The sequence below is a fragment of the Lichenostomus cassidix genome, chromosome 22, assembly GCF_008360975.1.
Source record: "Lichenostomus cassidix isolate B80296 chromosome 22, HeHo_3.0, whole genome shotgun sequence".
Lineage (NCBI taxonomy): Eukaryota > Metazoa > Chordata > Aves > Passeriformes > Meliphagidae > Lichenostomus > Lichenostomus cassidix.
Genome location: NC_139502.1, coordinates 1,783,037 through 1,809,202, shown reverse-complemented (window position 1 = coordinate 1,809,202; position 26,166 = coordinate 1,783,037). Strand labels below are relative to the sequence as shown.

Genomic DNA, 26,166 nt, shown 5'->3' with positions numbered 1-26,166 from the left:
GCAGAGCGGCTGGAATGACAACACCCGGAGCTAACCCCACGAAACAGAGCGGCTGGAATGACAACACCCGGAGCTAACCCCATGGAGCAGAGGGGCTGGAGTGACAACACCCGGAGCTAACCCCACGGAGCAGAGCGGCTGGAAGGACAACACCCGGAGCTAACCCCACGGAGCAGAGCGGCTGGAGTGACAACACCCGGAGCTAACCCCATGGAGCAGCGGGGTTGGAATGACAACACCCGGAGCGTGACAACCCCACGGAGCAGCGGGGCTGGAATGACAACACCCGGAGCTAACCCCATGGCTGGAATGCCCGCGGGTGTTCCCCAGCAATCAGGACAGCCCCGCGCGGAGCTCCGAGCCCTTTTCTCCCCCAGCCACTGTATTTATTTTCCCTCCCCTGACTTCCTCGCCTGCTCGGGGGCAGTTTATTTGTTCAGCCTCCCCTCCCGGGCCGCTCCGGCTGTCCCGGTGGGAAGCAGAGCTCCGGCTCTGCCCAGGCGCGCTGGAGCTCCGCTCTGTCAGGGCTGTCAGCAAACACCAGCCCCTCAGGCCGGCCAGGAATTTTAATTGCCATCGCCGCTCGCCGCGCTCAGATAAGGCTCAGCATCACCCCCCAGCCCGAGGGGCTCCCCGGGACCCCCAGGCTGCCCCCAGGATGCTCCCCAAATTCATGCAGGGGTGCTCTGCCTCCTTTCCTGGCTCTGCCCGCTCAGCGCCCGCCTGCCCGGGCAGCACTGGGCCAAACTGGGAGGAACTGGAGCCCCGAGCTGTCCCCACGTCGCGCTGGCTCTCCGGCGTCCCCTCCCCTCCCGCAGGAGCTTGGTGGTCCGCACTCCTTATCAGCGCTTATCTGGCCGAGCCGCTGGCTAATGTGACCTTAATGGAGCTCCAACCGACTCAAAGATTTGTTTTATTGCGGCTTTCCCAAAGCCCCGCGCCCCCTCCTTCCCTCCCCGAGCCCCCTTGTTTTGGAAACACGCAGGGAAGGCGCCGCTCCTTCCTCCCAGCCCAGGGGCAGCGCATGGGGAGGCAGGGAGAGCCCTCCCGGGGACTGTCCCTGCTTGTCCTGCTGTCCCCGGGGGTCCTCGGTGGCCCTGGGAGGCTCGGTGGCGGCGGACGATGCTGCCCACGCCCTTCTCGGTGAAGGACATCCTCAAGCTGCAGCGGCCGGAGGTTCCCGGGGAGCCCCGAGCAGCCCGCAGCGCCCGCGGGGAGGACGAGCCGCGTAAGGGTCCGCGGGGCCGTGCGGAGGGGAGGCCGAGGGGAGAGGGGAGAGCCTGCGGAGGGGAGCGGGGAGAGCCCGCGGAGGGGAGCGGGGAGAGCCTGCGGAGGGGAGCGGGGAGAGCCCGCGGAGGGGAGCGGGGAGAGCCTGCGGAGGGGAGCGGGGAGAGCTCGCCGAGCAGCTTCGGTTCCCTGGAGGAGAAATCCCAGGGCAGCGCTGCATCCTCGCACCCGGTGGTCCCCGCGGCAGGGCAAGGACAGTTTCCTCCTTTCCCCCTTTTTCCTCCTTTTTCCTCCTTTTCCCTCCTTTTTCCTCCTTCTTTTCCCCCTTTTTCCTCCTTTTTCCTCCTTTTCCCTCCTTTTTCCTCCTTCTTTTCCCCCTTTTTCCTCCTTTCCCCCTTTTCCTCTTTTCCCCCCTTTTTCCTCCTTTCCCCCCCTATTTCCGCCTTTTTCCCCATTTTTCCTCCTTTTCCTCCATTTTCCCCCTTTTTTCCTCCTTTCCTCCTCCTTTTTCCTCCTTTTTCCCCATTTTTCCCCCTGAGATTTGGTATTTCTATAGTCATTTGGGATATTTTTCGGCCATCCCAGTATTTCCCCTCTCCGCCGAGCATCCCCGCAGCTCGGGGAAACGGGCCGGTCAGGGCTGTGGGTACAGCTTGGGGTGGACATGGGATATCCCAAAGTCACCCATCGCCACCGTTTCCCATGTCACAACCCCGCGGCGAGTCCCCTAAACTGTCCCCGCTGGGGACACCGAGGCACGGCTGGCCCGGGGGAGGCGCGGGGATGCTCCGGAGAGCTCCCCGAGGGGGGATCGGAGCCTTCCCCGCTTCTCCCCGCAGCTAAAATCCCAAAAAAGTTTCCTTCGCTCGTGTTTCCCCTAACGCAGAGCGGGGAAACGGGGAAACCAGTAAGAGCAGAGCGCTGGGAGCACTGGGAGCACTGGGAGCACTGGGAGCACTGGGGGCGCTGGGAGCACTGGGAGCACTGGGAGCACTGGGATGAGGAGAGAGAGAGGGACAGGGGAGGATTCTGTTCCGTTCCCTCCTGCACCCAGAGCTCTCCATTCCCCCCTGCAACCCCTCGATTCCCGAATTCTCGAATTCCCGAATTCCCGAATAATTCCCTGCCCTGCCTGCCGGGATATCCGAGAGCATCCCAACCTGATCCCGGCGGCTCTTCTGCCACCCCAAAATCCCAGCAAACTCCAAATCTCCCAAACTATCGACTCCTTTGCAGCTCCTCGCAGATTTAACATTTTTTTCCTCCATTCCCAGCCCTTTTGGGGTTTTTGATTAGCCGGAATTCGGAGAAATGTGGGATTCACTTTTCCTGGAGCAGGAGGTGGATCGTGCTCGAGCTGTTACTCCATCCCTGCGGAGCGGGAGGGTGGGAAGGCGATTTGGGGTTTGGAATTCTCCAACCTGCTGTGCGCTCCCTTTGGGGCAACCCCAAAACATCAGAGGGGTCAGTATGAGGGGGGAAAGAAAGGGGGTTTTGTCCAGAATTCAGCCGAAACATATATATATAACAGCCAAAAAAATAATAACGAATATATTTTTTTAAAAGAAAAAGAAAAAAATAGAATTTGCTTGAATTCTCAATAAATATCACAGGAAAAATTCATATTAGATTTAATATCACAGGAAAATTCCCATTAAATTTATCACCTCGCAGCCTTGACTTTATCAACCGCAAGCCCTTCTCCCTTTTATTCCCGAGGGCTACCATTCCCAATTTGTCCTCTCGTCTGGAAACACCTCCTGATCTGGAAAAAAATTTTATTTTTCTCCTCCCTGCAGGAAAATCATTTCTCTTTGAGGCCGAGGAGCAGCAGCGGGAGCAGCAGAGGGATCAGCAGTGGGATCAGCAGAAGGAGCAGCAGCGGGAGCGGCAGAGGGTTCAGCAGAGGGATCAGCAGCAGAGGGATCAGCAGAGGGAGCAGCAGCGGGAGCAGCCCCGCCATCCCCCGGAGCAGCAGCGGGATCAGCCCCGCCAACCCGCGGAGCAGCAGAAGGAGCAGCATCGGGATCAGCCCCGCCATCCCCCGGAGCAGCCCCGCCATCCCCCGGCGCAGCGGCAGCGGGATCAGCAGCGGGATCAGCAGCGGGATCAGTCCCGCCATCCCCCGGAGCATCCCTGCCATCCCCCGGAGCATCCCTGCCATCCCCCGGATCATCCCCGCCATCCCCCGGATCAGCCCCGCCATCCCCCGGAGCAGCGGCAGCGGGATCAGCAGCGGGATCAGCCCCGCCATCCCCTGGAGCAGCAGAAGGAGCAGCAGAGGGATCAGCAGAGGGATCAGCGGAGGGATCAGCCCCGCCATCCCCCGGATCAGCCCCGCCACCCCCCGGCGCAGCGGCAGCGGCGCAAAGCTCGCGTCCTGTTCTCGCAGGCTCAGGTGCTGGAGCTGGAGCGGCGATTCCAGCGGCAGAAATACCTGTCGGGCCCGGAGCGAGAACACCTGGCGGAGCTGCTGCAGCTCAGCCCCACGCAGGTGAAGATCTGGTTCCAGAACAGGAGGTACAAGAGCAAGAGGCAGCGGCAGGACCGGAGCTTGCAGCTGGCCGTGCCCGCGCTGTCGCTGTCGCTGTCGCTGTCGCCGCGCAGGGTGGCAGTGCCGGTGCTGGTGAGGGATGGCAAACCCTGCCTGGGGAGCTCCAGGCTCGATCCTTATGGCATGGCTTGTTCCTGCGGCTCTTTCGGGGCGGGGTTCGGCGGGGGACACCCCGGGATGTCCCCAAGTGCCACTTGCGGGGGTGGGCAGGGTCGCTGCCCGGCTGTGCCCGCGGGGATCAGCGCGGGGAGCTGGAGGTGAGAGGGGAGGAGGCGCCGGGAAAGCTCCCAGAGCACGGGAGATTTGTCCCTGATGGGGACAGGAGGTGAGTCCTTTCTGCCAGCCCGGACTGTGGGACAATTCCAGCACATCCATCCTGCGGTCACATCTCCCTTGGAAACACCGCAGCACCCAACAACTATCAATTATTTATTATTAAACACAATAATTTGGAGTCTGGTGCTTCCCACCCCCGAGGGGTTTGCTCCTCCTGATGCCACCGGGACGTTGGGAATTCTGGTTTTCTTCCTGAGGATAACTGGAAAACAGGGTCTGTGACCTCCCTGGGCTTTTGGATGGACAGCATTTAATGCTTTGAGTTCTGATCATTTTTTAAATGTATTTCTGATTTGTATTTCTTACTATCTCCCAGCACAGATATTAATTTCTGCCTTTATGATTAATATTATTATTGCTATTATTATTATTATTTGCAAATAAAAAGGAAATGGATGAAGTTGTGTTTTCACTCTGTTATTTCTCACTTTGTATTTTGAATTTTCCCATCTGCAATTTCCCCCACAGTATCTGAACTGAGCCAAAGAAACATAAAAATCAAATCAAATCTTAATAATCCAGGCCAAAATCACCTCACGGCTCAAATCTGGGAATTCCCAAGGTTTAACCTCTCCGAGATTTAACTCCGGGTCGCTCCCCCCTCTTCCCATCCATTTCCGACAGTTCCTTATCCTGCAGCCTTTGGGAAAAAAAAACCTTGAGGGAAGCAATTAAGCTTTTATCTCCCACCCCACTCAGCCATGTCGCCCCAGCGTTCCCTCACTTCCCAAAATGGGACATCAGTGACATCTGGATCAGAGCAGAAATCCCTGCCGGGCACAGAGGTCGCTGCTCATCCTGCGGCTCTGGAGGCTTTGGGATCGCTGCTCCCTCCCCTTCTGCTCCATCCATCCATCCATCATCCATCCATAAATCCATCCATCCAGCCATCCATCCATCATCCATCCATAAATCCATCCATCCATCCCTCCATCCATCCATCCATCCCTCCATCCATCCATCCATCCATCCATCCATAAATCCATCCACCCATCCTCCATCCATCCATCCATCCATCCATCCATCATCCATCCATAAATCCATCCATCCATCCTCCATCCATCATCCATCCATCCATCTATCCATCCATCCATCCATCCATCAATCCATCCATCCATCCATCCATCCTCCATCCATCATCCCTCCATCCATCCATCCATAATCCATCATCCATCCATCCATCCTCCATCCATCCATCCATCATCCATCCATCCATAATCCATCATCCATCCATCCATCCCTCCATCCATCCATCCATCCATCCATCCATCATCCATCCATCCATCCATCCATCCATCCTCCATCCATCATCCATCCATCCATCCCTCCATCCATCCCTTCCTCCATCTATCCCTCCATCCATCCATCCTCCATCCATCCATCCATAAATCCATCCATAAATCCATCCATCCATCATCCATCATCCATCCATCCCTCCTCCATCCATCATCCCTCCATCCATCCATCCATCCTCCATCCATCCATCCATCCATCATCCATCATCCATCCTCCATCCATCCATCCATCCATCCATCCTCCATCCCTCCATCCATCCATCATCCATCCATCCTCCATCCCTCCATCCATCCCTCCATCCTCCATCCATCATCCATCCCTCCATCCATCCATCCATCCATCCATCCATCCATCCATCCCTCCATCCCTCCATCCCTCCGTTCTCACTCAGCATGTCCCCTGGGTCTCAGGGCTTTGTCCCCACCCTGGGGACTCAGCAGGGTCCCTGTCGCGGCGCTGGGAGTTGCTGCTGGGATCGCAGGGAGCGGAATTCAGAGCCTGGAATTCCGAGCGCCGCGAAGAGTTCAGCTCCAAAACGAGGCAAATCCCTGGAAATTCCCCCAAATGAATGCAGAAATGAAGGAGGGAGATTGTTTCCCTCTCGGCTCAGGGGAAAAACCTGGAAATGGGAATTGTGAGAGCTGCAGGAGCTCGGGACAAAACCCTCAGGGATAGGTGGGATTTTGGGGATTGTTGGGATTGTCGGGATTGTCCTGGGCAGGATTTGGACTCGATGATCCATGTGGATCCAACTCAGGATATTCCCAAATTCCCTCATAACTCTTCCCAAATTCCCTTTTCCCGGCTAGAACAAGGCTGAGCCACTGAAACTCCTGAAGTTTTCCAAGCTTTGGGATGATTCCCGAGGCAGAGGGTTAAAGAAGGAAAAAAAGGCTGGAAATGGGAATTTTGGGAACTGCAGGATCTCTGGACAAAATCCTCAGGGACAGAGTGGGATTGTTGGGACTGTCCTGGGCAGAGCTGGGATTTGGACTCGATGATCCATGTGGGTTCATTCCAACCCAGGATATTCCCAAATTCCCTCATAACTCTTCCCAAATTCCCTTTTCTCTGAAGCTCCTGAGGTTTTCCAAGCATTCCTTGAGTGAAAGTGGATAATTCCCAAGGGAGAGAGTTAAAGAAGGAAAAAAAGGCTGGAAATGGGAATTGTGAGAGCTGCAGGAGCTCGGGACAAAACCCTCTGGGATAGGTGGGATTTTGGGGATTGTTGGGATTGTCGGGATTGTCCTGGGCAGGATTTGGACTCGATGATCCATGTGGGTTCATTCCTACTCAGGATATTCCCAAATTCCCTCATAACTCTTCCCAAATACCCTTTTCCCGACCAGAACAAGGCTGAGCCATTGGAACTCCTGAGGTTTTGGGATAATTCCAGAGGCAGAGGGTTAAAAAAGGAAAAAAATCCGGAAAAAGGCGAGTTTGGGGCGAGTTTGCCCAACCCGCTCCGTGTTTGGCTGTAACCAAACACCCGCCGAGAAAAATCAACAAACTCCTCCGGGGATTCGAGGGAAAGCTTTTGTTTCCCTTTTTCAAGGGGAAAGGAAAAAAAGAATAAAAAAAGAAAGCCTGGGATTTGCGGCTGAAGGAAAGGGGCTGGGATTGGGAATTCCCAATTCTTTTGGGAATTAAAGAGGGGATTGGCGCTGATATTCCAGCAGGGAAAGGAGTTTGGAGTCACCAGGAGGTCACTGATACATTGATATATTTATTTAGAGATATATTTCAATATAAATTCCCGAGGATTCTGCTCATCCTCATCGCCAGAGCCAAATCTGTTCCCCTGGGATCTCCCCAAAGGTGGTTTTGCCTTTTGATGGGACATTAAATGCGATTTTTTAATTAGTGTTCCCCATTTCTGGGGGTTCCGAGGCTGTTTGGAGTTGTTTTCCAAACACAAACTCTGGAATAAAACCCACAAATCACGGAGATCCTCAGGGAAAGGATCTGTTAAATCATCTCCACTCCTGGTTTTTTCTTGGAATTGGGAAAATTTTGCTGCTTTTGGGTGCCTTGGCTTTGCTGTTAAAGGTGTTCAGAGTTCTTAAATGAATTGAGGAATTAATCTGAGGTTTGGGTTCAAACTTCCAGCCTTTTCCCTGCAAGGATTTCCCTCTGGAGTTTCTCTCCCTGTCTTTATATCATCCCCGATCACCCCTGGAGCAGCTTTGCCAAGCTGACAAAAACATCTTTGACATTCCCCCTTTTCCCAACACTCTCAAAGGGCATCAAAGAGGAGGAGTTTGAGGAAAACCCTTAAAATAAATTGAAATCCACCACCCAACCCTTTTATTTCTTCGCTTTTCCCCCTGAAAATCAGCTTTTTCCCCACAGAAATCATTCCCACGACGGGGAGGCAGCAGAGCTGAGGTTGGGGTGATGATGCAGAACATCCTGCAAGGATGCTGCTCCCCAAAAACCCCACTCTGGGCGCATTTGGACCCCAAAATTTGTGTATTTGTCTTCATCGTGAGAGCTCGGGGGGTGGATTTGTGAGCACGGGAGGAGCTGAGGGGTGGCTGTGACCCCACACATCTATGGGGAAGGGTGGCTGTGACCCCACAGATCAATGGGGAAGGGTGGCTGTGACCCCACAAACCCACGGGTAGAGCGACTGTGACCCCACAAATCGATGTGTAGAGCGGCTATGACCCCACAAAACCACAGGGAACGGGACTGTGACCCCACAAATCAATGGGGAACGTGGCTGTGACCCCACAAATCGATGGGTAGAGTGGCTATGACCCCACAAACCCAGGGGGAACGGAACTGTAACCCCACAAACCCACGGGAAAAGTGGCTGTGACCCCACAAACCCACGGGAAGGTGACTGTGACCCCACAAACCCACAGCAAAGGCACTGTGACCCCACAAACCCACAGGAAGGTGGCTGTGACCCCCCAAAAGGAGAGGCGTCCCGAGCAGGAGGCAGCAGGCAGCAGCCCGACCCGCCGCAGGGCGTTCACTGCCGCTGCTCTCCAATCAGCCCCGGGAGGTTTGGCTGCCGTCGCCATAAATAAATATAACCATCCCCGCGGGGCCGGGCGGGCTGGGCAGCAGCCAGGAGGAGCTCCGGGAAGGGCAGAGCTCTGCAGAGCCCCCCAGAGCCCCCCAACATGAGCGCAGAGCCCCCCAGCATGAGCGCAGAGCCCCCCAACATGAGCGCAGAGCCCCCCAGCATGAGCGCAGAGCCCCCCAGCATGAGCGCAGAGCCCCCCAGCATGAGCGCAGCCCCCCGGAACGCCCCGCAGCCCCGCGCCGGCTGCTCCCGGCCCCGCGCGTCCTTCCTCATCCAGGACATCCTGAGAGATGGGGCAGAGCCGGCCGGCGACACCGGCGACACCGGGGACACCGGGAGAGAGGAGCAGAGCCGGGAGGGGACAGGCGACAGCCCGGCACGGGGACAGGGACAGCCCCAGCCGGGTCACCGTGGCGCGGCGGTGACACGAGCGGAGGGGACAGCGCGGGAGGGGGACACAGGTAATGGGGGAGCGCTGGGCGGGGAGGGGAGAGGGGATGGCTGGGGTGGGTGGGGAATGGGTCGGGAATGGATCAGGGAACGGATCACAGAATGGATCAGGAATTGATTGGGAATTGATCAGGGAATGGATCAGGAATGGATCAGGAATGCCTGTGCTTGGATCAGGGAATGGATCAGGAATTGATTTGGAATGGATCAGGGATGGGTCAGGAATGTCTGTGCTTGGATCAGGATATGGATCTGGAATTGATTGGGAATTGATCAGAGAATGGATCAGGAATGGATCGGGAATGTCTGGTTTTGGATCAGGAAATGGATCAGGAATTGATTGGGAATGGATCAGGAATGGATCAGGAATGTCTATGCTTGGATCACAGACGGGATCAGGAATGTCTGAGCGTGGGTCAGGGAATGGATAAGGAATTGATTGGGAATTGATCGGGAAAGTCTGTGCTTGAGTCAGGGAATGGATCAGGAATGGATCAGGAATATCTGCTTTCGGATCAGGGAATGGATCAGGAATGTCTGCACATGGATCAGGAATGTCTGATTTTGGATCAGGGAATGGATCAGGAATGATCCCTATCCCTCTCCCTGTCCCTATCCTGTCCCCTGTCCCTATCCCTGTCCCTGTCCCTATCCCTATCCCTATCCCTCTCCCTTCCTCGACTCTCCGTTCCTATGGAATTCAGGAGGATACAAATCCAAAGCTGAGATTTAGGAAGGCAAAACTCCCTCACTCGACTTTCACACCATTACATTAAAACATTCCCAAGAAAATACTAATTTTTTCCTCTCTGCTAGAATGAAAATCAAGTGACTTTAGCCATTTCCAAGCGGGATTTCTTTCCCAAATGGCGATTTTTTTTTCCAAGCGGGATTTTTTACCAAATAGGGAATTTTTTTTCCAGTGGGATTTTTTTCCAAATGAGGATTTTTCCCAGCGGGATTTTTTCCAAACGGCGATTTACCCTCAATTTTTCCCTCCCCAGACACCCCGGCGGAGCCTTTCCTGCCCGACTGCTCCCACCCCATCCACCCCACCACCCCTCGCCCTCCCCGGCAGGGCAAACGCTCCCGAGCCGCCTTTTCGCACAGCCAGGTGATCGAACTGGAGCGCAAATTCAGCCACCAGAAATACCTGTCGGCGCCCGAAAGAGCTCACCTGGCGCGGCACCTGCAGCTCACCGAGACCCAGGTGAAGATCTGGTTCCAGAACAGGAGGTACAAGACCAAGAGGAAACAGCTCGGCGCCGGGATGAGCCGCTTGGACTCGAGCGGGAGAGGCAGGGAAGCGGCGGAATTCCCGGGAATGGCGCTGCTGGCGCTGCGGGCAGCCTGGCCTTACCTGCCCTGCGTCTGCTGTGCCAGCGGCTGGAGCCCCTCCTGGTAGAAACTGGGGGTTTTTAGGTGGAAAATGTCATTTTTGCCGTGAATTCAGGTGGGGAGGGGTTTGTAGTAGTGGCAGTGTAAAAAGAGCCCGAAATGCTAATAGCAGTGCTCTGGGAAATTCTCACTTTCATCCCTGGAATGTCCAAATCCAGGCTGGATTGGGGTTTGGAGCTCAGGGCATCTGGCACTCCTGACTGGCTGGAGCCCCTCCTGGTAGAAACTGCTTTTTTGGAGGTGGAAAACTTCTTTTTTGCCTTAAATTCTGGTGGGGAAGGGTTTGTAGTAGTGGCAGTGTAAAATTCTCTCATTGCTATCACTGAAATAACCACAGAAAAAGCCCAAAAATTTAATAGCACTTAAGTCAGTGTGTTTGATCACTTTGGGAATTCCCAGAGGATCTGTGGCTCTCCCATCCCTGGAAAGTCCAAATCCAGGTGGGACAGGGTTTGGAGGTGAAGGCATCCCACCTTACCTGCCCTGCCTCTGCTATGTCAAAGGCTGGAGTCCCTCCTGGTAGAAACTGCTTTTTTGGAGGTGGAAAATGTCTTTTTTTGCCTTAAATTCAGGTGGGGAAGGGTTTGTAGTAGTGGCAGTGTAAAATTCTCTCGTTGCTGACACTAAAATAAGCAAATGAAAGCCCAAAATGTTAATAGCAGTGCTTTGGGAATTCTCACTTTCATCCCTGGAATGTCCAAATCCAGGCTGGATTGGGGTTTGGAGCTCAGGGCATTTGGCACTCCTCGCTGTCTGGAGCCCTTCCTGGTAGAAACTGCTTTTTTGTAGGTGGAAAACTTCTTTTTTGCCTTAAATTCAGGTGGGGAGGGGCTTTAATAGTGGCAGTGAACACCCCCAAAACAAAACCCAAACAAACAAAAACCCCACACAAAAAACAAAAAACCCAAAAAAACACCAACCAAACCACAACCACCCCCCCACCCCCAAAACAAACCCAAACAAAACAAAATTCTCTCGTTGCTATCACTAAAATCACCAAAACAAGTCCCAAAATGTTAATAGCAGTGCTCTGGGGATTTCCATTTTCATCCTTGGAATGTTCAAATCCAGGCTGGATGAGGTTTGGAGCTCAGGGAACCTCGCCCTACCTGCTCTGCCTCTGATATGTCAAACGCTGGAGTCCCTCCTGGTAAAAACTGCTTTTTTGGAGGTGGAAAATGTCTTTCTTGCCTTAAATTCAAGTGGGGAGGAGATTGTAGCAGTGGCAGCTCGAAGTTCTCTCATCGCTAACACTGAAATAACCCAAAAAAGGGACAAAATGTTAATAGCAGTGCTTTGGGAATTCCCACTTTCATCCCTGGAATGTCCAAATCCAGGCTGGATGAGGTTTGGAGCTCAGAGCACTCTTGTCTGGCTGCAGCCCTTCCTGGTAAAAACTGCTTTTTTAGGTGAAAAATATCTTTTTCCCCCTTAAATTCAGGTGGGCAGGGATTGCCAGCAGTGGCAGCTCAAAGCTCTCTCCTCACTAACACTGAAATAACCACAGAAAAATCCCAAAAATTCAATAGCACTTCATTCAGTGTGTTTGATCGCTTTGGGAATTCCCAGAAGATCCCTGGAATGTCCAAATCCGGGTTGGATTGGACTCAGAGCCGAGGGGAACTGGCACTGCTGAGTTTTTGGAGCCCCTCCTGGTAAAAACTGCTTTTTCCCCCCCGAATTTGGGGTATTTTATGCTCTTCCTAGAGCCCATCAGGGGGGAGACACCTGCAGCACAAACACCCAAATAACCCAGAAAAAAATCCCTAAAAATATCAATAACCCTCAATTCCGTGTTTTCTCCCAATTCTCGGGAATCCCCCGAGTTCTCCCATCCCTGGAAATGCCCAAATCCAGTTTTTTTTTCCCCGCAGGGAGCAGCAGGAGCCAGCCCAGCCTGGGGACAATGGGCAATGACAGACGAGCTTTGCATATCCGGGTGTTGCATTTCCACCTTTCAAAAAAAACCAACAGCTCGCAGGGTTTGGCTCTGCAGGTGGAATTTGGGGGTTTTATCCACCTCGAAGGGCTTTCCCGGCCGAAATCATCCCAGAATTCCCAATTCCCATTGTTGGGATATCAGGATAATCCCAAAAATGTCATTTTTTAGGGGAAAAAAACTCCCATTTGCACTTGCAGAAGAGCAATATTTATTTTCTTTTTTAGCTAATCACACTTAAAGCTCGAGGTGTCGCCAATTCCAGGGGAAGATGTGGGAATAAAGGAGATTTCCAAGGGAGGAAATGCATTTTTTTCAGCTGGAGAAACTCTGCCGGAGCAGATTGGATCTCCTGGAATTAAAATCCACGGGAATTCCTTCCCTGGGAGATTCCAGAATTATCCCCTCTGGCTCTGCTCTTCAAATTAAAAATAAAAATGGAGGGAATTAGCAGGGAGGGAATTCAATCCAAAAAATTAAATAATGGTAATAAACCACCCGGATTTCCCCCTTTTCCACAGGATTTTTTGGGATCTCTTTCACCTCCCCAAATCCTGACAACTCCCAGGCAGAGAGAGAGCAAAATCCAAAATTCCAGAGGCAAAATTCCAGGGGAAGGGAGGGCAGGGAGAGGAGAACACTCCAACCGAGAGCCTTTGCAGCAATTATTAATTTTTTCTCTTTTTATCAGAACTCCTCTCCACTTGAAGGCCAAATTTCAGAATTGTCTCAAAGTAACTTTTGCTATCTGCAGCTGACATTTCCCTCCTTTTATTCCTTTTATTATTATTTTTATTCTTTCATTCCCCATCCCGAATTCCAGGATACTCCCATCCCCATCCGCTGCTGCAAAATGTTTCCAACCCAACTCCTTATCCACTTTGGGACAACAAAATCCTCTTTATTCACCTCCAAGTCGATTCCCAGCTGGGAGTGAACTCCCTGCAGGAGCTGCTGCCCAAATCCCACGGAATTCCCAGCTGGAATTGGGGCAGAAATGGGAAATTTGCACTGAAAACGATGGGAAAGAGTTCAGCTCGTCCTGCTTTGCACAGGGAGGGATGTGGCACTGGGAAAGGCTGGGAAAATGGGAATTAAATCCGAATTTAAAGTGAGATCTGACCTGGAAATTAAATCTGAACTAAAAATTCAATCTGAGTTGGAAAATGAGAGCTAAGCTGGAAATTGAACTGGGAATTAAATCTAAACTGGGAATTAAATCTGAACTGGAAGTTAAATGTAAATTTAAAATGAGATCTAACGTGGAAATTAAATCTGAACTAAAAATTCAATCTGAGTTGGAAAATGAGAGCTAAACTGGAAATTAAACTGGGAATTAAATCTGAACTGGAAATTAAATGTAAATTTAAAATGTGATCTAACCTGGAAATTAGATCTAACTTGGAAGTTAGACCTGAAGTGAAAAAAATAGATATAATCTGGAAATGAAATTTGAATTTAAAATGAGATCTAACCTAGAAATTAAATCTAAATTAAAAATTAAATCTGGATTGAAAATGAGAACTGAACTGAAATTGAATCTGAACTAAAACTTAGATCTAAATTAAAAATGAGCTCTGAACTGAAAAGGAGATCTACCCTAGAGATTAGATCTAAACTGGAAATTAAACCTAAATTCAAAATGAGAACTAAACTAAAAATTCGATCTAAACTGAATTTCTCGGATGCTTCTTTGGGAAAATATTGCTGATTTTTATTTTTTCCCTGCTGGGCTTTTCCAACCCCAAATCTCCTCCCTGTGCTCCAAATCCCTCCAGCTCCCCCGACTGGGCAGAGTTGTGTTTCTCTCCCTATTTTTTGGTTGATTTAATCCTCTGGAATTCCTGTCTGTGATCCTCTGGAATAAAGGCTGCAGGAGCTTTGCCAAGAACGAGCTGATTCCGTGGGGTTTTGTCCCGGATTTGGGGGTTTTATCCCAGATTTGGGGGTTTTGTCCCGAATTTGGGGGTTTTATCCCGGATTTGGGGTTTTTGTCATCCCTCTTCCTGCTGGGAGTGATCCCGAGTGACCAACTGGGTGAAAATCGAGGGAAAAGGGGTGAAAATCAAGGAAAATGAATGAGAATCAAGGAAAAGGGACACAGTTCTGGGAAAGGGATTTTTTTCCTGGGAAAGGGATCCTGGGAAAGGGATCCTGTCCTTGGAAAGGGATTTTGTTCTGGGAAAGGGATAAGTCCTGGGAAAGGGATCGTGGGAAAGAGATCCTGGGAAAGGGATTTTGTCCTGGGAAAGGGACACTGTCTTGGGAAAGGGACACAGACCCGGGAAAGGGATTTTTTTTTTTCCTGGGAAAGAGATCCTGGGAAAGGAATCCTGTCCTTGGAAATGGACTTTGTTCTGGGAAAGGGATACAGACCTGGGAAAGGAATCCTGGGAAAGGGGTAAGTCCTGGGAAAAGGACACAGTGCTGGGAAAGGGATCTTGTCCTCAGAAAAGGATCCAGGGAAAGGGATCTTGTTCTGGGAAAAGGACACAGTGCTGGGAAAGGGATCCTGGGAAAGGGACACAGTCCTGGGAAAGGGATGCAGATCTGGTGAAGGAATACAGTTCTGGGAAAAGAATTTTGTCCTGGGAAAGGGATCCTGGGAAAGGGATCATGTCTTGGGAAAGGGACACAGTTCTGGGAAAAGAATCCTGGGAAAAGGACACAGTTCTGGGACAGGGATTCTGTCCTGGGAAAGGGATTCTGGGAAAGGGATTCTGTCCTGGGAAAGGGATACAGACCTGGTGAAGGAATGCAGTTTTGGGAAAGGAATTGTGTCCTGGGAAAGGGACAGAGTCCTGGGAAAGAGATCCTGGGAAAGGGACACAGCCCAGGGAAAGGAGCACTGTTCTGGGAAAAGGATCCTGGGAAAGGGATTTTTGTCTGGGAAAGGGATCCTGTCCTCGGAAAGGGATTTTGTTCTGGGAAAGGGATACAGACCTGGGAAAGGGACACAGTTCTGGGAAAGAGATCTTGTCCTGGGAAAGAGATCCTGGGAAAGGAATTCGGTCCAGGGAAAGGGACACTGTTCTGGGAAAGGGATAAATCCTGGGAAAGGGATACAGACCTGGGAAAGAGATCCTGGAAAAGGGATAAATCCTGCGAAAGAGATCCTGGGAAAGGGATTTTGTCCTGGGAAAGGGACACAGTTCTGGGAAAGGGATTTTGTCCTGGGGAAGAGATCCTGGGAAAGGGACACGGACCTGGGAAAGAGATCGTGGGAAAATTATTCTGATCTGGGAAAGGGACACAGTTCTGGGAAAAGAATTTTGTCCTGGGAAAGAGATCCTGGGAAAGGGACACAGCCCAGGGAAAGGGATCATGTCTTGGGAAAAGGACACAATCCTGGGAAAAGAATTCTGGGAAAAGGACGTAGTTCTGGGAAAGGGATTCTGTCCTGGGAAAGAGATCCTGGGAAAGGGATCTCTCCTGGTAAAGGGACACAGTTCAGGGAAAGGGACACTGTCCTGGGAAAAGGATCTTGTCTTGGGAAAGTGACACTGTCCCGGGACAGGGACACAGTTCTGGGAAAAGGCACACTGTCCCGGGCAGGCTCCCTGTCCCGCAGAGCCGCAGGTGACAAAATCCCGGATCCGAAATCGCTGGAAAATCCTCCCGCGGTACTTTTCCACCTTCCATCCCGGAGAGCCGCGGGGGACCAGAGGGATTAGGGAAATAAATCCCTGAGCAAACAGAACCCGGGAATTCAGCAGGGCTGGCTGCCGGCACCGCCTGGATCCATAAATCCTCGGGAAAACCTTCCAGAAACTCCAGATGTGCCCCGGGAATGCCGCCAGATGTTGTCCCGCGGCAGGGAGAACATCTGGAATGGGAATCCTCCACCGGATTCCAAGCTGGAGCATCGCTGGGATGAGCGGTGGGAAGCAGGGAGTTTTTTTCCCAGTTTTTTTCCGGGAGTTTTTCCCCAAAATTTGGGGTTTTCAGGCGGAAATCTGCGCGGTGCCACAGGCGGCAGCAACATTGGGCAAAAATCCTGGGAAAAACCCCAAATTCCATAAAAAACTGGGAATGGAGATAATCCAGAATTTGGCAAAAATCCTGGGAAAAACCCCAAATTCCATAAAAAACTGGGAATGGAGATCACCTGCAAGTTGTCATTGGCTGATCCTCGAGAATTCCCAAAATTCAATTAAAAAAAAAAACAAACCACCAGAGGGTCTCTGAGAATTCCCAGAGAATTCCCAAAAATAGGATATTTTGGGGGAAAGGAGCACCAAATCCAGGAGGATTTTGGGATTTTCCCATCCCAATTCCAGGGGGAGTTGGTCAAGTTCAACCCAAAATCCAGGAGAAAAAATTCCAGGAATTAACCCAAAGCTACAGCAAATCCCAAAGCACAGGGAGAGTGGAAATATTGGGGATTTTCACAGGAATTACTGGGGAAAAGAGGATTTTAGGGGCAAAATCTAACACAAAAAAAAAAAACCAAAACCAACACACCAAACAAAAAAAAGGGCCAAAATCTTGGGAATTTTTCACACGAATTTACTGAGAAAAGGAGAATTTTGGGGCCAAAATCCTGGGAATTTTTCACAGGAATTATTAAGAAAATTAGAATTTTAGGGCCAAAATCCTGGGAATTTTTCACAGGAATTTCCTGAGAAAATGAGGATTTTTTGGGCCAAAATCCTGGGAATTTTTCACAGGAATTATTGAGAAAACGAGGAATTTTGGGCCAAAATCCTGGGAATTTTTCACAGGAATTTAGTGAGAAAATGAGGAATTTTGGGGCCAAAATCCTGGGAATTTTTCACATGAATTCACTGGGAAAAGGAGGATTTTTGGGCCAAAATTCTGGGATTTTTTCACAGGAATTATTGAGAAAAGGAGGATTTTTGGGCCAAAATCCTGGGAATTTTTCACAGGAATTTACTGAGAAAAAGAGAATTTTAGGTCCAAAATCCTGGGAAGTTTTCACATGAATTTACTGGGAAAAGGAGGATTTTTGGGCCAAAATCCTGGGAAGTTTTCACACGAATTATTGAGAAAATGAGAAACCAAAACAACACAAAACAAACAAGAACTTTTGGGCCAAAATCCTGGAATTTTTCACAGGAATTATTGAGAAAATGAGGAATTTTGGCCAAAACACACAAAAACAAAAAAACCAAAACAACCCAAAACAAAAAAAACCAAAACCAACACACCAACCAAAAAAACCAAAACCAACACAAAACAAAAAAAAACCAAAACCAACACACAAAACAAAAAAAACCAAAACCAACACACAAACAAAAAAAAAAGCCAAAATCCTGGGAATTTTTCACAGGAGTTCCCTCACCCTGAAACTCCTTATAAAAAATCACCCAGAACTCCAAAAATCTCAATTTTTCACATCATTTCCCCACCCCGCTTTTCCCCATTCCCACCAAATTATTTAGGAAAAAATCCATTATTTCCTCTCCTCCCTCCCAGATTTTCTCCGGAATTTTTTCCCTCTCGCCTCACCCTCCTCACCTCGATTTCAGCTGCTGAAAGGAGGAATTATTTCTCTATTTATCTCTATTTATTTATCCATTGATTTCGCCGGGAATATCAATCCACACCTTGCTCCTGCCAGCTGCTGGAAAGCTCAATTTAAAACAAATAAAATAATAATAAAATGTGAATAAATAAAAAAGGCGATGGATGGATGGAGTTGGGGATTTGCAGCTCTGAGGAGGTTTTTTTTTTTGGAGGATTTCGCTTCCTGCAGCAGAGAAAAAATGGATTTTTGCTGGGAAAACCTCAGAGCTGGGAAAAAAAATCCAAGAGGAAATCGTGGGTTTTCTCTTTCTACCTCAAAATGGGATTATTAAATTTTTTCTCTACCAAAAGTGGGATTATTGAAGTTTTTGTCTACCCAAAAATGGCATTATTGAGGTTTTTCTCTACCCAAAAGTGGGATTATTGAAGTTTTTGTCTACCCAAAAATGGCATTATTGAGGTTTTTCTCTACCCAAAAATTGGTATTATTGAGGTTTTTTTATATCCAAAAATTAGGATTTTTGAGTTTTTCTCTACCCAAAAATTGAGATTATTGAGATTTTTCTCTACCCAAAAATTGGTATTACTAAGGTTTTTCTCTACACAAAAATGGGATTATTGAGGTTTTTTATACACAAAATTTTGGATTATTGAGATTTTTATCTACCCAAAAATGGGGATTATTGAGGTTTTTTTAATACCCAGAAATTAGGATTTTTTACTTTTTCTCTACCCAAAAATGCGATTATTGAGGTTTCTCTCTATCCAAAAATTGGGATTATTGAGGTTTTTTATACCCAAAAATTTGGATTCTTGAGGTTTTTCTCTACCTTAAAATTGGTATTATTGAGATTTTTCTCTACCCAAAAATTGAGATTATTGAAGTTTCTATCTACCCAAAAATTGGTATTACTGAGGGTTTTTTATACTCAAAAATTAGGATTTTTGAGTTTTCCTCCACCCAAAAATTGAGATTATTGAGATTTTTCTCTACCCAAAAATTAGGATTATTGGGTTTCTCTCTACCCAAAAATGGGATTATTGAGATTTTTCTCTACCCAAAACTGGAATTATTGACGTTGCCAAGTCGGAAATCCAGCAGGAAGTGACTAAAAGTGGGGATAACCCTCAGGTGGGTCTGACCTGCAGAATTCCAGGATTAAATAACAATATTTACCCCAAAATCCACAATATTTCAGTCCAAAAATCCACCCAGGGCTTGGCTTCGCTCCAGAGCTCTTCACACCGGGCGGAAAACACTTTCAAAAGAATTCAATCCCCCGGAAAAAAAATCCAAATAAACCAAAATAAACCCAAATAAACCAAAATAAATCAAATATTTTCCCTCCCTTTGCGGGCAGCAGAAGGCGGAGGGAGGGGAAGGAGTGGCCGGAAGGACTTTCTCTCCTCGGGAGCTCCAAAATCAACAGGAAAAGGGGGAGAAGGAGAAAGGGAAATGTTTGTTTTTGGCTTCATTAGCTCTGAAAGGAGAGGAGGTGTTGGGAGAGAAAATGGGATTGTTGTGGCTGCGGAGAGCAAACAGGGAGATCCTGGATGGAGCGAGGGGAAGAGGGTGGAGCAGCTTGGGATAGGGAAAATTGTCCCAAAAAAATGTCCCGAAATTGTCCGGAAATTGTCCTGAATTTGTCCTCAAAATGCCCCGAAGATGTCCCAAAAATGTCCCGAAAATGTACCGAAAATATCCCAAAAATGTCCTCAAAAATGTCCCGAAAATGTCCTGAAATTGTCCCGAAATTGTCCCGAAAATGTCGGGAATTTGTCACCTTAAATGCCCCTAAAATGTCCTCGAAAGTGTCCCCGAAAATGTCCCGAAATTGTCCTGAAAATTTCCCCCAAAATGTCCCGAAAATGTCTTGAAAATGCCCCGAAAATGTCCCCGAAAATGTCCCCAAAATGTCCCGAAAATATCTTGAAAATCCCCCTAAAATATCCTCGAAATTGTCCCCGAAAATGTCCCACAAAATGTCCCAAAAATGCCCCTAAAATGCCCCTAAAGTGTCTCCAAAATGTCCCAAAAATATTCCCGAAAATGCCCCTAAAATGTCCCAAAAATGTCCTTAAAATGTCCCTAAAATGTCCCCGAACATGTCCCCGAAAATGTCTTGAAAATGCCCCTAAAATGCCCCCAAAACAATCCTCATCCGCGGGTTTGGGAATTCGCTGCCAGCACAGCTCTGATCCCAAAATTCCGTGGATTTGGGAATTCGCTGCCAGCAGAGCTCTGATCCCAAAATTCCACAGATTTGGGAATTCGCTGCCAGCAGAGCTCTGATCCCAAAATTCCGCAGATTTGGGAATTCGCTGCCAGCAGAGCTCTGATCCCAAAATTCGGTGGATTTGGGAATTCGCTGCCAGCACAGCTCTGATCCCAAACTCTCCAGCGGCTCCTAGAGGATCCCGAGGTGGAGCTGCTGGGCTGGAAAACTCCAGCGGGAATTCCTTCTTCCCAGGAAGATTTTCCTCCTCCCAGTAGGAATTTTCCTCCTCCCAGTAGGAATTTTCTCCTCCCAGTAGGAATTTTCTCCTCCCAGAAAGATTTTTCCCTCTCCCAGCAAGGTTTTCCTTCTCCCAGGAGGATTTTCCAGGGAGGAATTTCTTCTTCCCAGGAGGATTTTTTCCTCCTCCCAGTAGGAATTTTCCTCTTTCCCGTAGATTTTTTCACCCCCCAGAAAGAATTTTCTCCTCCCAAAAGGGTTTTCTTCCTCCCAGATTTTTCCCTCTCCTAGGATGAATTCCCTCTTCCCTTGAAAGGTTTTCCTCCTCCCAGTAGGAATTTTCTCCTCCCAGTAGGAATTTTCCTCCTCCCAGTAGGAATTTTCTCCTCCCAGTAGGAATTTTCTCCTCCCAGAAAGATTTTTCCCTCTCCCAGCAAGGTTTTCCTCCTCCCAGTAGGAATTTCTTTCCAGGGAGGAATTTCTTCTTCCCAGGAAGATTTTTCCTCCTCCCAGTAGGAATTTTCCTCTTTCCAGTAGATTTTTTCACCCCCCAGAAAGAATTTTCTCCTCCCAAAAGGGTTTTCTTCCTCCCAGATTTTTCCCTCTCCTAGGATGAATTCCCTCTTCCCTTGAAAGGTTTTCCTCCTCCCAGTAGGAATTTTCTCCTCCCCGTAGGAATTTTCCTCCTCCCAGTAGGAATTTTCTCCTCCCAGTAGGAATTTTCCTCCTCCCAGTAGGAATTTTCTCCTCCCAGAAAGATTTTTCCCTCTCCCAGCAAGGTTTTCCTCCTCCCAGGAGGATTTTCCAGGGAGGAATTTCTTCTTCCCAGGAGGATTTTTTCCTCCTCCCAGTAGGAATTTTCTTCCTTCCAAAAAGATTTTCCTCCCTCCTGGGAAGGTTTTCTTCCTCCTCCCAAAAGGATTTTCCTCCTCCCAGAAAGATTTTTTCCCTCTCCCAGCAGAGTTTCCTCCTCCTAGTAGGAATTTTCCTCTTCCCAAGAAGAATTTCCCTCCTCCCAGGATGATTTTCCCCCTCCCAGGAGGTTTCTTCTCCTCCCAGACAGATTTTTCCTCTTCCCAAGAGGATTTTCCTCCACCCAGAAGAGTTTTCTTCCTCCTAGGAAGGTTTTCCTTCTCCCAAGGGGATCTTCCTCCTCCCAGTAGGAATTTTCTCCTCCCAGTAGACTTTTCCTCCTCCCAGGAAGATTTTTTCCCCTCCCAGAATTATTTTCCTCCTCCCAGTAAGATTTTTCCCCTCCCAGTAGGATTTTCCTCCTCCCAGAAGGAATTTTTCTCCTCCCAGAATTATTTTCGTCCTCCCAGAAAGATTTTTTCCCCCACCCAGTCAGATTTTCCTCCTCCCAGAAAGACTTCTTCCCCCTCCCAAGAGGATTTTCCTCCTCCCAGTAGAATTTTCCTCCTCCCAGGAAGATTTTCCTCCTCCCAGAATTATTTTCCTCCTCCCAGAAAGATTTTTTTCCCCCATCCCAAGAGCATTTTCCTCCTCCCAGAAGCAATTTCCTCCTCCCAGTCAGAATTTTCCTCTTCCCAGAAAGATTTTTCTCCTCCTAAGAGGGTTTTCCTCCTCCTAGAAAGACTTTCCTCCTCCTAAGATGGATTTTCTCCTCCCAGAATTATCTTCCTCCTTCCAGTAAGAGTTTTTTCCCCCTCCCAGTAGGATTTTCCTCCTCCTAGTAGGATTTTCCTCCTCCCAGTAGGATTTTCCCTCCCAAAAATGTTTCCCTCCTCCCCTGGGATGAGGCAAATCCCTCAGGGCTGCTCTGAGAGGCTCAGACAACCCCAAAAAGCACAATTCCCTCGGGGAGGAGCAGCACCTCCCTCCTTCCCCAGCAAAAACACAACCAGCAGCCCAAAAAGGACCAAAAAAAGAAAAATAAAATCAGGATATTTTTATTTCCTCCAGCTCCAGTGACACAACTGTAGCAGCATTTCCCACCTGAATCCTGCATTGGTCAACAGGGGAAAAAAACCCACTTTTTTCCATTTTTTTTTTCCTTTTTTAAAAATAAATTTCTTTTTTTTATTATTTTTATGAAAACGCTGCTAATGCTAACGACATTAATTGGTCTCTTTGGGATCACAGCAACCCCAAAATTCCATCTCCACGGGAATATTCCGAGCAGTTCCAGCTGTGGGATTCCCAAATCACCAGGAAAAACCCCAAACTCCAATCCCACCCAACCCAGCTGGTTGGTTTTTCCCCACTTTAAGGCACAGGGAGCCTTTGGCTCAGTGATTAATTCGGTTTAAGACACAAAAAAAGGCATCAAAAAGCTCATTTCCCACCAAAACAGAGGGATTGTTCCCACAAGGCACTCAGGAAACCCCTGGGAGGGGATTTGGGATTTTCCTCCTCCAAAAAAAAACAGAATTCAAGGGTGAAATCTGCTTTAAAAAATAAATCCATCTGGGTGGTGGGAAAGCTCCAGAGCCAAATTGCAGCCCCAGAATTCCCAAATCACATCCTGGAGGGGATGGAACTTGAATTTGCTCATCCCAAAAATCCCTCCTGAGCCTCCAAGGAGTGGATTTTGGGTTGGAGGAGCAATTCCCAGGAGGAAATTGGACCCTGGGATGGGAATTTTCTCATCCAGGCTCCCAAAAATCCCTCCTGAGCTTCCCTGGGAGCAGCAAAAGGATGGATTTTGGATTGGAATTGTCATTCCCAGGAGGAAATTGGACCCTGGGATGGGAATTTTCACATCCAAAAATCCCTCCTGAGCCTCCAAGGAGTGGATTTTGGGTTGGAGGAGCAATTCCTGGGAGGAAATTGGACCCTGGAACTTGAATTTCCCCATCCAGGCTCCCAAAAATCCCTCCTGAGCCTCCAAGGAGTGGCTAAAGGATGGATTTTGGATCGGAATTGTCATTCCCAGGAGGAAATTGGACTCTGAAACTTGAATTTTCTCATCCAGGCTCCCAAAAATCGCTCTAGGGAATTTCTAGGTGAAAAAGGATTTCCCCAGGAGTGGCTAAAGGATGGATTTTGGGTTGGAATTGTCATTCCCAGGAGGAAATTGGACCCTGGGACTTGAATTTTCACATCCAGGCTCCCAAAAATCCCTCCTGAGCTTCCCTGGGAGCAGCAAAAGGATGGATTTTGGTTTGGAACAGATTCCCAGGAGGAAATTGGACCCTGAGATGGGAATTTTCACATCCAAAAATCCCTCTGGATCTCCTCCAAGGAGTGGATTTTGGGTTGGAGGAGCAATTCCCAGCAGGAAATTGGACTCTGAAACTTGAATTTTCTCATCCAGGCTCCCAAAAATCCCTGCTGAGTCTCCAAGGAGTGGCTAAAGGATGGATTTTGGGGTGGAACAGAGATTCCCGGGAGGAAATTGGACCCTGGGATGGGAATTTTCACATCCAGGCTCCCAAAAATCCCTCTGGATCTCCCCAGGGAGTGGATTTTGGGTTGGAATAGCCATTCCAGGGGAATTCCAACCTTCCCACTCAGCATCCCCAGCAGGAAAACCAAACCCAGCCAATGAGGAGCTTCTCCAGGATGATTTTCCCCACTCCAGGATGATTTTTTTCCCACTCCAGGATGATTTTTTTCCCACTCCAGGATGATTTTTTTCCCACTCCAGGATGATTTTTTTCCCACTCCAGGATGATTTTTTTCCCACTCCAGGATGGATTTTTCCCATTCCAGGATAATTTTTCCCACTCCAGGATGATTTTTTTCCCACTCCAGGATGATTTTCCCCACTCCAGGATGATTTTCCCCACTCCAGGATGATTTTTTCTCCCTCCTCTGCAGGGATGAGCAGCAACTTCCAGGCTGGGAGTTTCCTTTGGATCCACAGTGGGATTTTTCCAGAGGATTTTTTGCTGATTTGGAGCTGCCAGGACCTGACCAAAATGTAAACAGAAACTCCAGGCACCCCAATTCCATCCAATCCCAGGAATGGGAATAATGAGGAAAAAATGGGAATAAACCCTGGGAGGATGAAGGCTGAGCAGCTCTCAAATCCCACAGAAAATGTACCTTCAGCAAGTTTGCGAAACAATATCAGTTAAAAATCTGCATTTTCAAGAGTTTACAAAATAGGATTCATTTTTCCCCCTGCAAGTCAGCAGGAATTTGGGGATTTTCCCCATTCCTTGGGGTTTCCAAGTACCTTTGAGGAGAATCAATTCTAGGGAATTCAAGCCAATCTGGCTATAAAAAAAATCAAAGATTTTTTGGGTTTTCCTGAGCCAGGAGGGAAGAATTGAGCCCTTTGGAAGCAGCTTTGCACCCAGAAAAAGCATTTAAAAACCCACACGAAATGCCTACATAGAAAAATAAAGGATAAACATTATCCAGCTATTTTATATTTACATAAAAATTCAGTTCTGTGCCAGGATATTTTGTTTCTTTGCTGTAAAAATAAAAAATAAAAAATAAAAACAAACAAACAAAAAAAAAAGGGTTTAGGTTGGATAAACCTAAACCTTCCATAAGGAGTAAACTGCACCTTCCATCTTAATTCCCAGAAAAAAAATTGCAGTTTGCATTTTTCACTGCTGCAAAATAAAGTTATTAAATATATCTATATATATATATTAATATAAAAGTCTGTATAAATTCTCTTTTTTTTTTTTTGAAAGAAGGGAAGCACTCAGTGAGCTGAGAATCCCTGGGAGGGGAGATGGGGAATCCACCAGATTGGCATTATTATTTTTTGGGGGGAAATTCAGGGTGAAAAAGGGTTTTCCACCAGAATTCCAGGGAAATTTGGGATGAAAAAGGGTTTTCCACCAGAATTCCAGGGAAATTTGGGATGAAAAAGGGTTTTCCACCAGAATTCCGGGGAAATTTGGGATGAAAAAGGGTTTTCCAGCAGAATTCCAGCAAGGAGAGGGGAAATTCAAGGTGAAAAAGGGTTCTCCACTGGAATTCTGGCACGTTGAGGGACATTTCTGGGTAAAAAAAGGTTTTCCACAGGAATTCCAGCAGGGGGAGCAGAAATTAGGGATGAAAAAGGGTTTTCCACAGGAATTCCAGAATGGAAAGTGGAAATTCAAGGTGAAAAAGGGTTCTCCAGCTGAATTTCAGCATGGAGAGCAGAAATTTGGGATGAAAAAGGGTTTTCCACCGGAATTCCAGCAGGGAGAAGGGAAATTCTGGGTGAAAAAGGGTTTTCCACAGGAATTCCAGCACTGAGAGGGGAACTTTGAAGTTAAAAATGGTTCTCCACAGGAATTCCAGCATGGAGAGGGGAATTTCTGGTTGAAAAAGGATTTTCCACAGGAATTCCAGCAGAACAAAAAGGTTATGAGGGGAACTTTGAGGTTAAAGAGTGTTCTCCACAGGAATTCCAGCACTGAGAGGGGAATTTCTAAGTGAAAAAGTGTTCTCCACAGGAATTCCAGCAGAATAAAAAGGTTATGAGGGGAACTTTGAGGTGATAAAGGGTTCTCCACAGGAATTCCATCATGTTGAGGGGAATTTTCTAGATGATAAAGGGTTCTCTACCGGAATTCCAGCACTGAGAGGGGAATTTCTAGGTGAAAAAGAGCTCTCCACAGGAATTTCAGCAGGCAGAGGGGAAGTTCTAGGTGATAAATGGTTCTCTACCAGAACTCCAGCAGAGAGAGGGGAACTTTGAGGTTAAAAAGGGTTCTCCACTGGAATTCCAGCAGAATAAAAAGGTTATGAGGGGAACTTTGACGTGATAAAGGGTTCTCCACAGGAATTCCAGCAGGGAGAGGGGAGCTCTGAGGTTAAAAAGGGTTCTCCACAGGAATTCCAACACAGAGAGGCAGCGCCAATCCACCTGGGAGGAACCACCCAGAAGGCACAGATGCACATGGAGCTTCCCCCTCCATCCACCAGCAGCCCCAGAACTCCCCAATCCCATGGAGCTCCTCAATCTCGTGGAGCTTCCCAATCCTCCAGAACTCCCCAATCCCATGGAACTCCCCAATCCCATGGAACTCCCCAATCCCCCTCAGCTCCTCAATCCCATGGGACT

The 26,166-nt window shown here is 48.5% G+C and overlaps 2 protein-coding genes and 4 long non-coding RNA genes across 6 annotated transcripts; 5 read left to right on the top strand and 1 right to left on the bottom strand.

The window, feature by feature from the left end:
* The first annotated feature begins 1,122 nt into the window (after positions 1–1,122).
* Positions 1,123–4,042, top strand: NKX2-6 (NK2 homeobox 6). The gene is made up of 2 exons (XM_085080478.1): positions 1,123–1,228; positions 3,027–4,042. Exons 1-2 carry the CDS (start codon positions 1,123–1,125, stop codon positions 4,040–4,042), a joined length of 1,122 nt encoding a protein of 373 aa, XP_084936604.1.
* Positions 4,043–8,643: 4,601 nt separating this feature from the next.
* Positions 8,644–12,573, top strand: LOC146428027 (homeobox protein Nkx-3.1-like). The gene is made up of 3 exons (XM_085080581.1): positions 8,644–8,911; positions 9,905–10,301; positions 12,173–12,573. Exons 1-3 carry the CDS (start codon positions 8,653–8,655, stop codon positions 12,213–12,215), a joined length of 699 nt encoding a protein of 232 aa, XP_084936707.1. The 5' UTR covers positions 8,644–8,652; the 3' UTR covers positions 12,216–12,573.
* Positions 12,574–22,072: 9,499 nt separating this feature from the next.
* On the bottom strand, positions 22,073–23,574 carry LOC146428026 (uncharacterized). Its single transcript, XR_014856198.1, has 2 exons — positions 22,980–23,574; positions 22,073–22,886 (listed from the first exon to the last, which is right to left on the bottom strand). It is a non-coding gene; the product is annotated as an uncharacterized LOC146428026 (long non-coding RNA).
* On the top strand, positions 22,908–23,950 carry LOC146428025 (uncharacterized). Its single transcript, XR_014856200.1, has 2 exons — positions 22,908–23,005; positions 23,574–23,950. It is a non-coding gene; the product is annotated as an uncharacterized LOC146428025 (long non-coding RNA).
* Positions 23,951–24,998: 1,048 nt separating this feature from the next.
* LOC146428024 (uncharacterized) lies at positions 24,999–25,301 on the top strand. The gene is made up of 2 exons (XR_014856201.1): positions 24,999–25,074; positions 25,126–25,301. It is a non-coding gene; the product is annotated as an uncharacterized LOC146428024 (long non-coding RNA).
* Positions 25,302–25,534: 233 nt separating this feature from the next.
* Positions 25,535–25,896, top strand: LOC146428023 (uncharacterized). Its single transcript, XR_014856199.1, has 2 exons — positions 25,535–25,606; positions 25,773–25,896. It is a non-coding gene; the product is annotated as an uncharacterized LOC146428023 (long non-coding RNA).
* The last annotated feature ends 270 nt before the right edge of the window (positions 25,897–26,166 follow it).

Excerpts from the sequence above, each read along its gene's own strand:
- NKX2-6 (XM_085080478.1), top strand. The coding sequence starts at position 1,123 with ATGCTGCCCACGCCCTTCTCGGTGAAGGACATCCTCAAGCTGCAGCGG. Across the intron at positions 1,229-3,026 it reads CCGCGGGGAGGACGAGCCGC|GAAAATCATTTCTCTTTGAG; the intron begins GTAAGGGTCCGC and ends TCCTCCCTGCAG.
- LOC146428027 (XM_085080581.1), top strand. The coding sequence starts at position 8,653 with ATGAGCGCAGCCCCCCGGAACGCCCCGCAGCCCCGCGCCGGCTGCTCC. Across the intron at positions 8,912-9,904 it reads AGCGCGGGAGGGGGACACAG|ACACCCCGGCGGAGCCTTTC; the intron begins GTAATGGGGGAG and ends TTCCCTCCCCAG. Across the intron at positions 10,302-12,172 it reads AGCGGCTGGAGCCCCTCCTG|GGAGCAGCAGGAGCCAGCCC; the intron begins GTAGAAACTGGG and ends TTTTCCCCGCAG.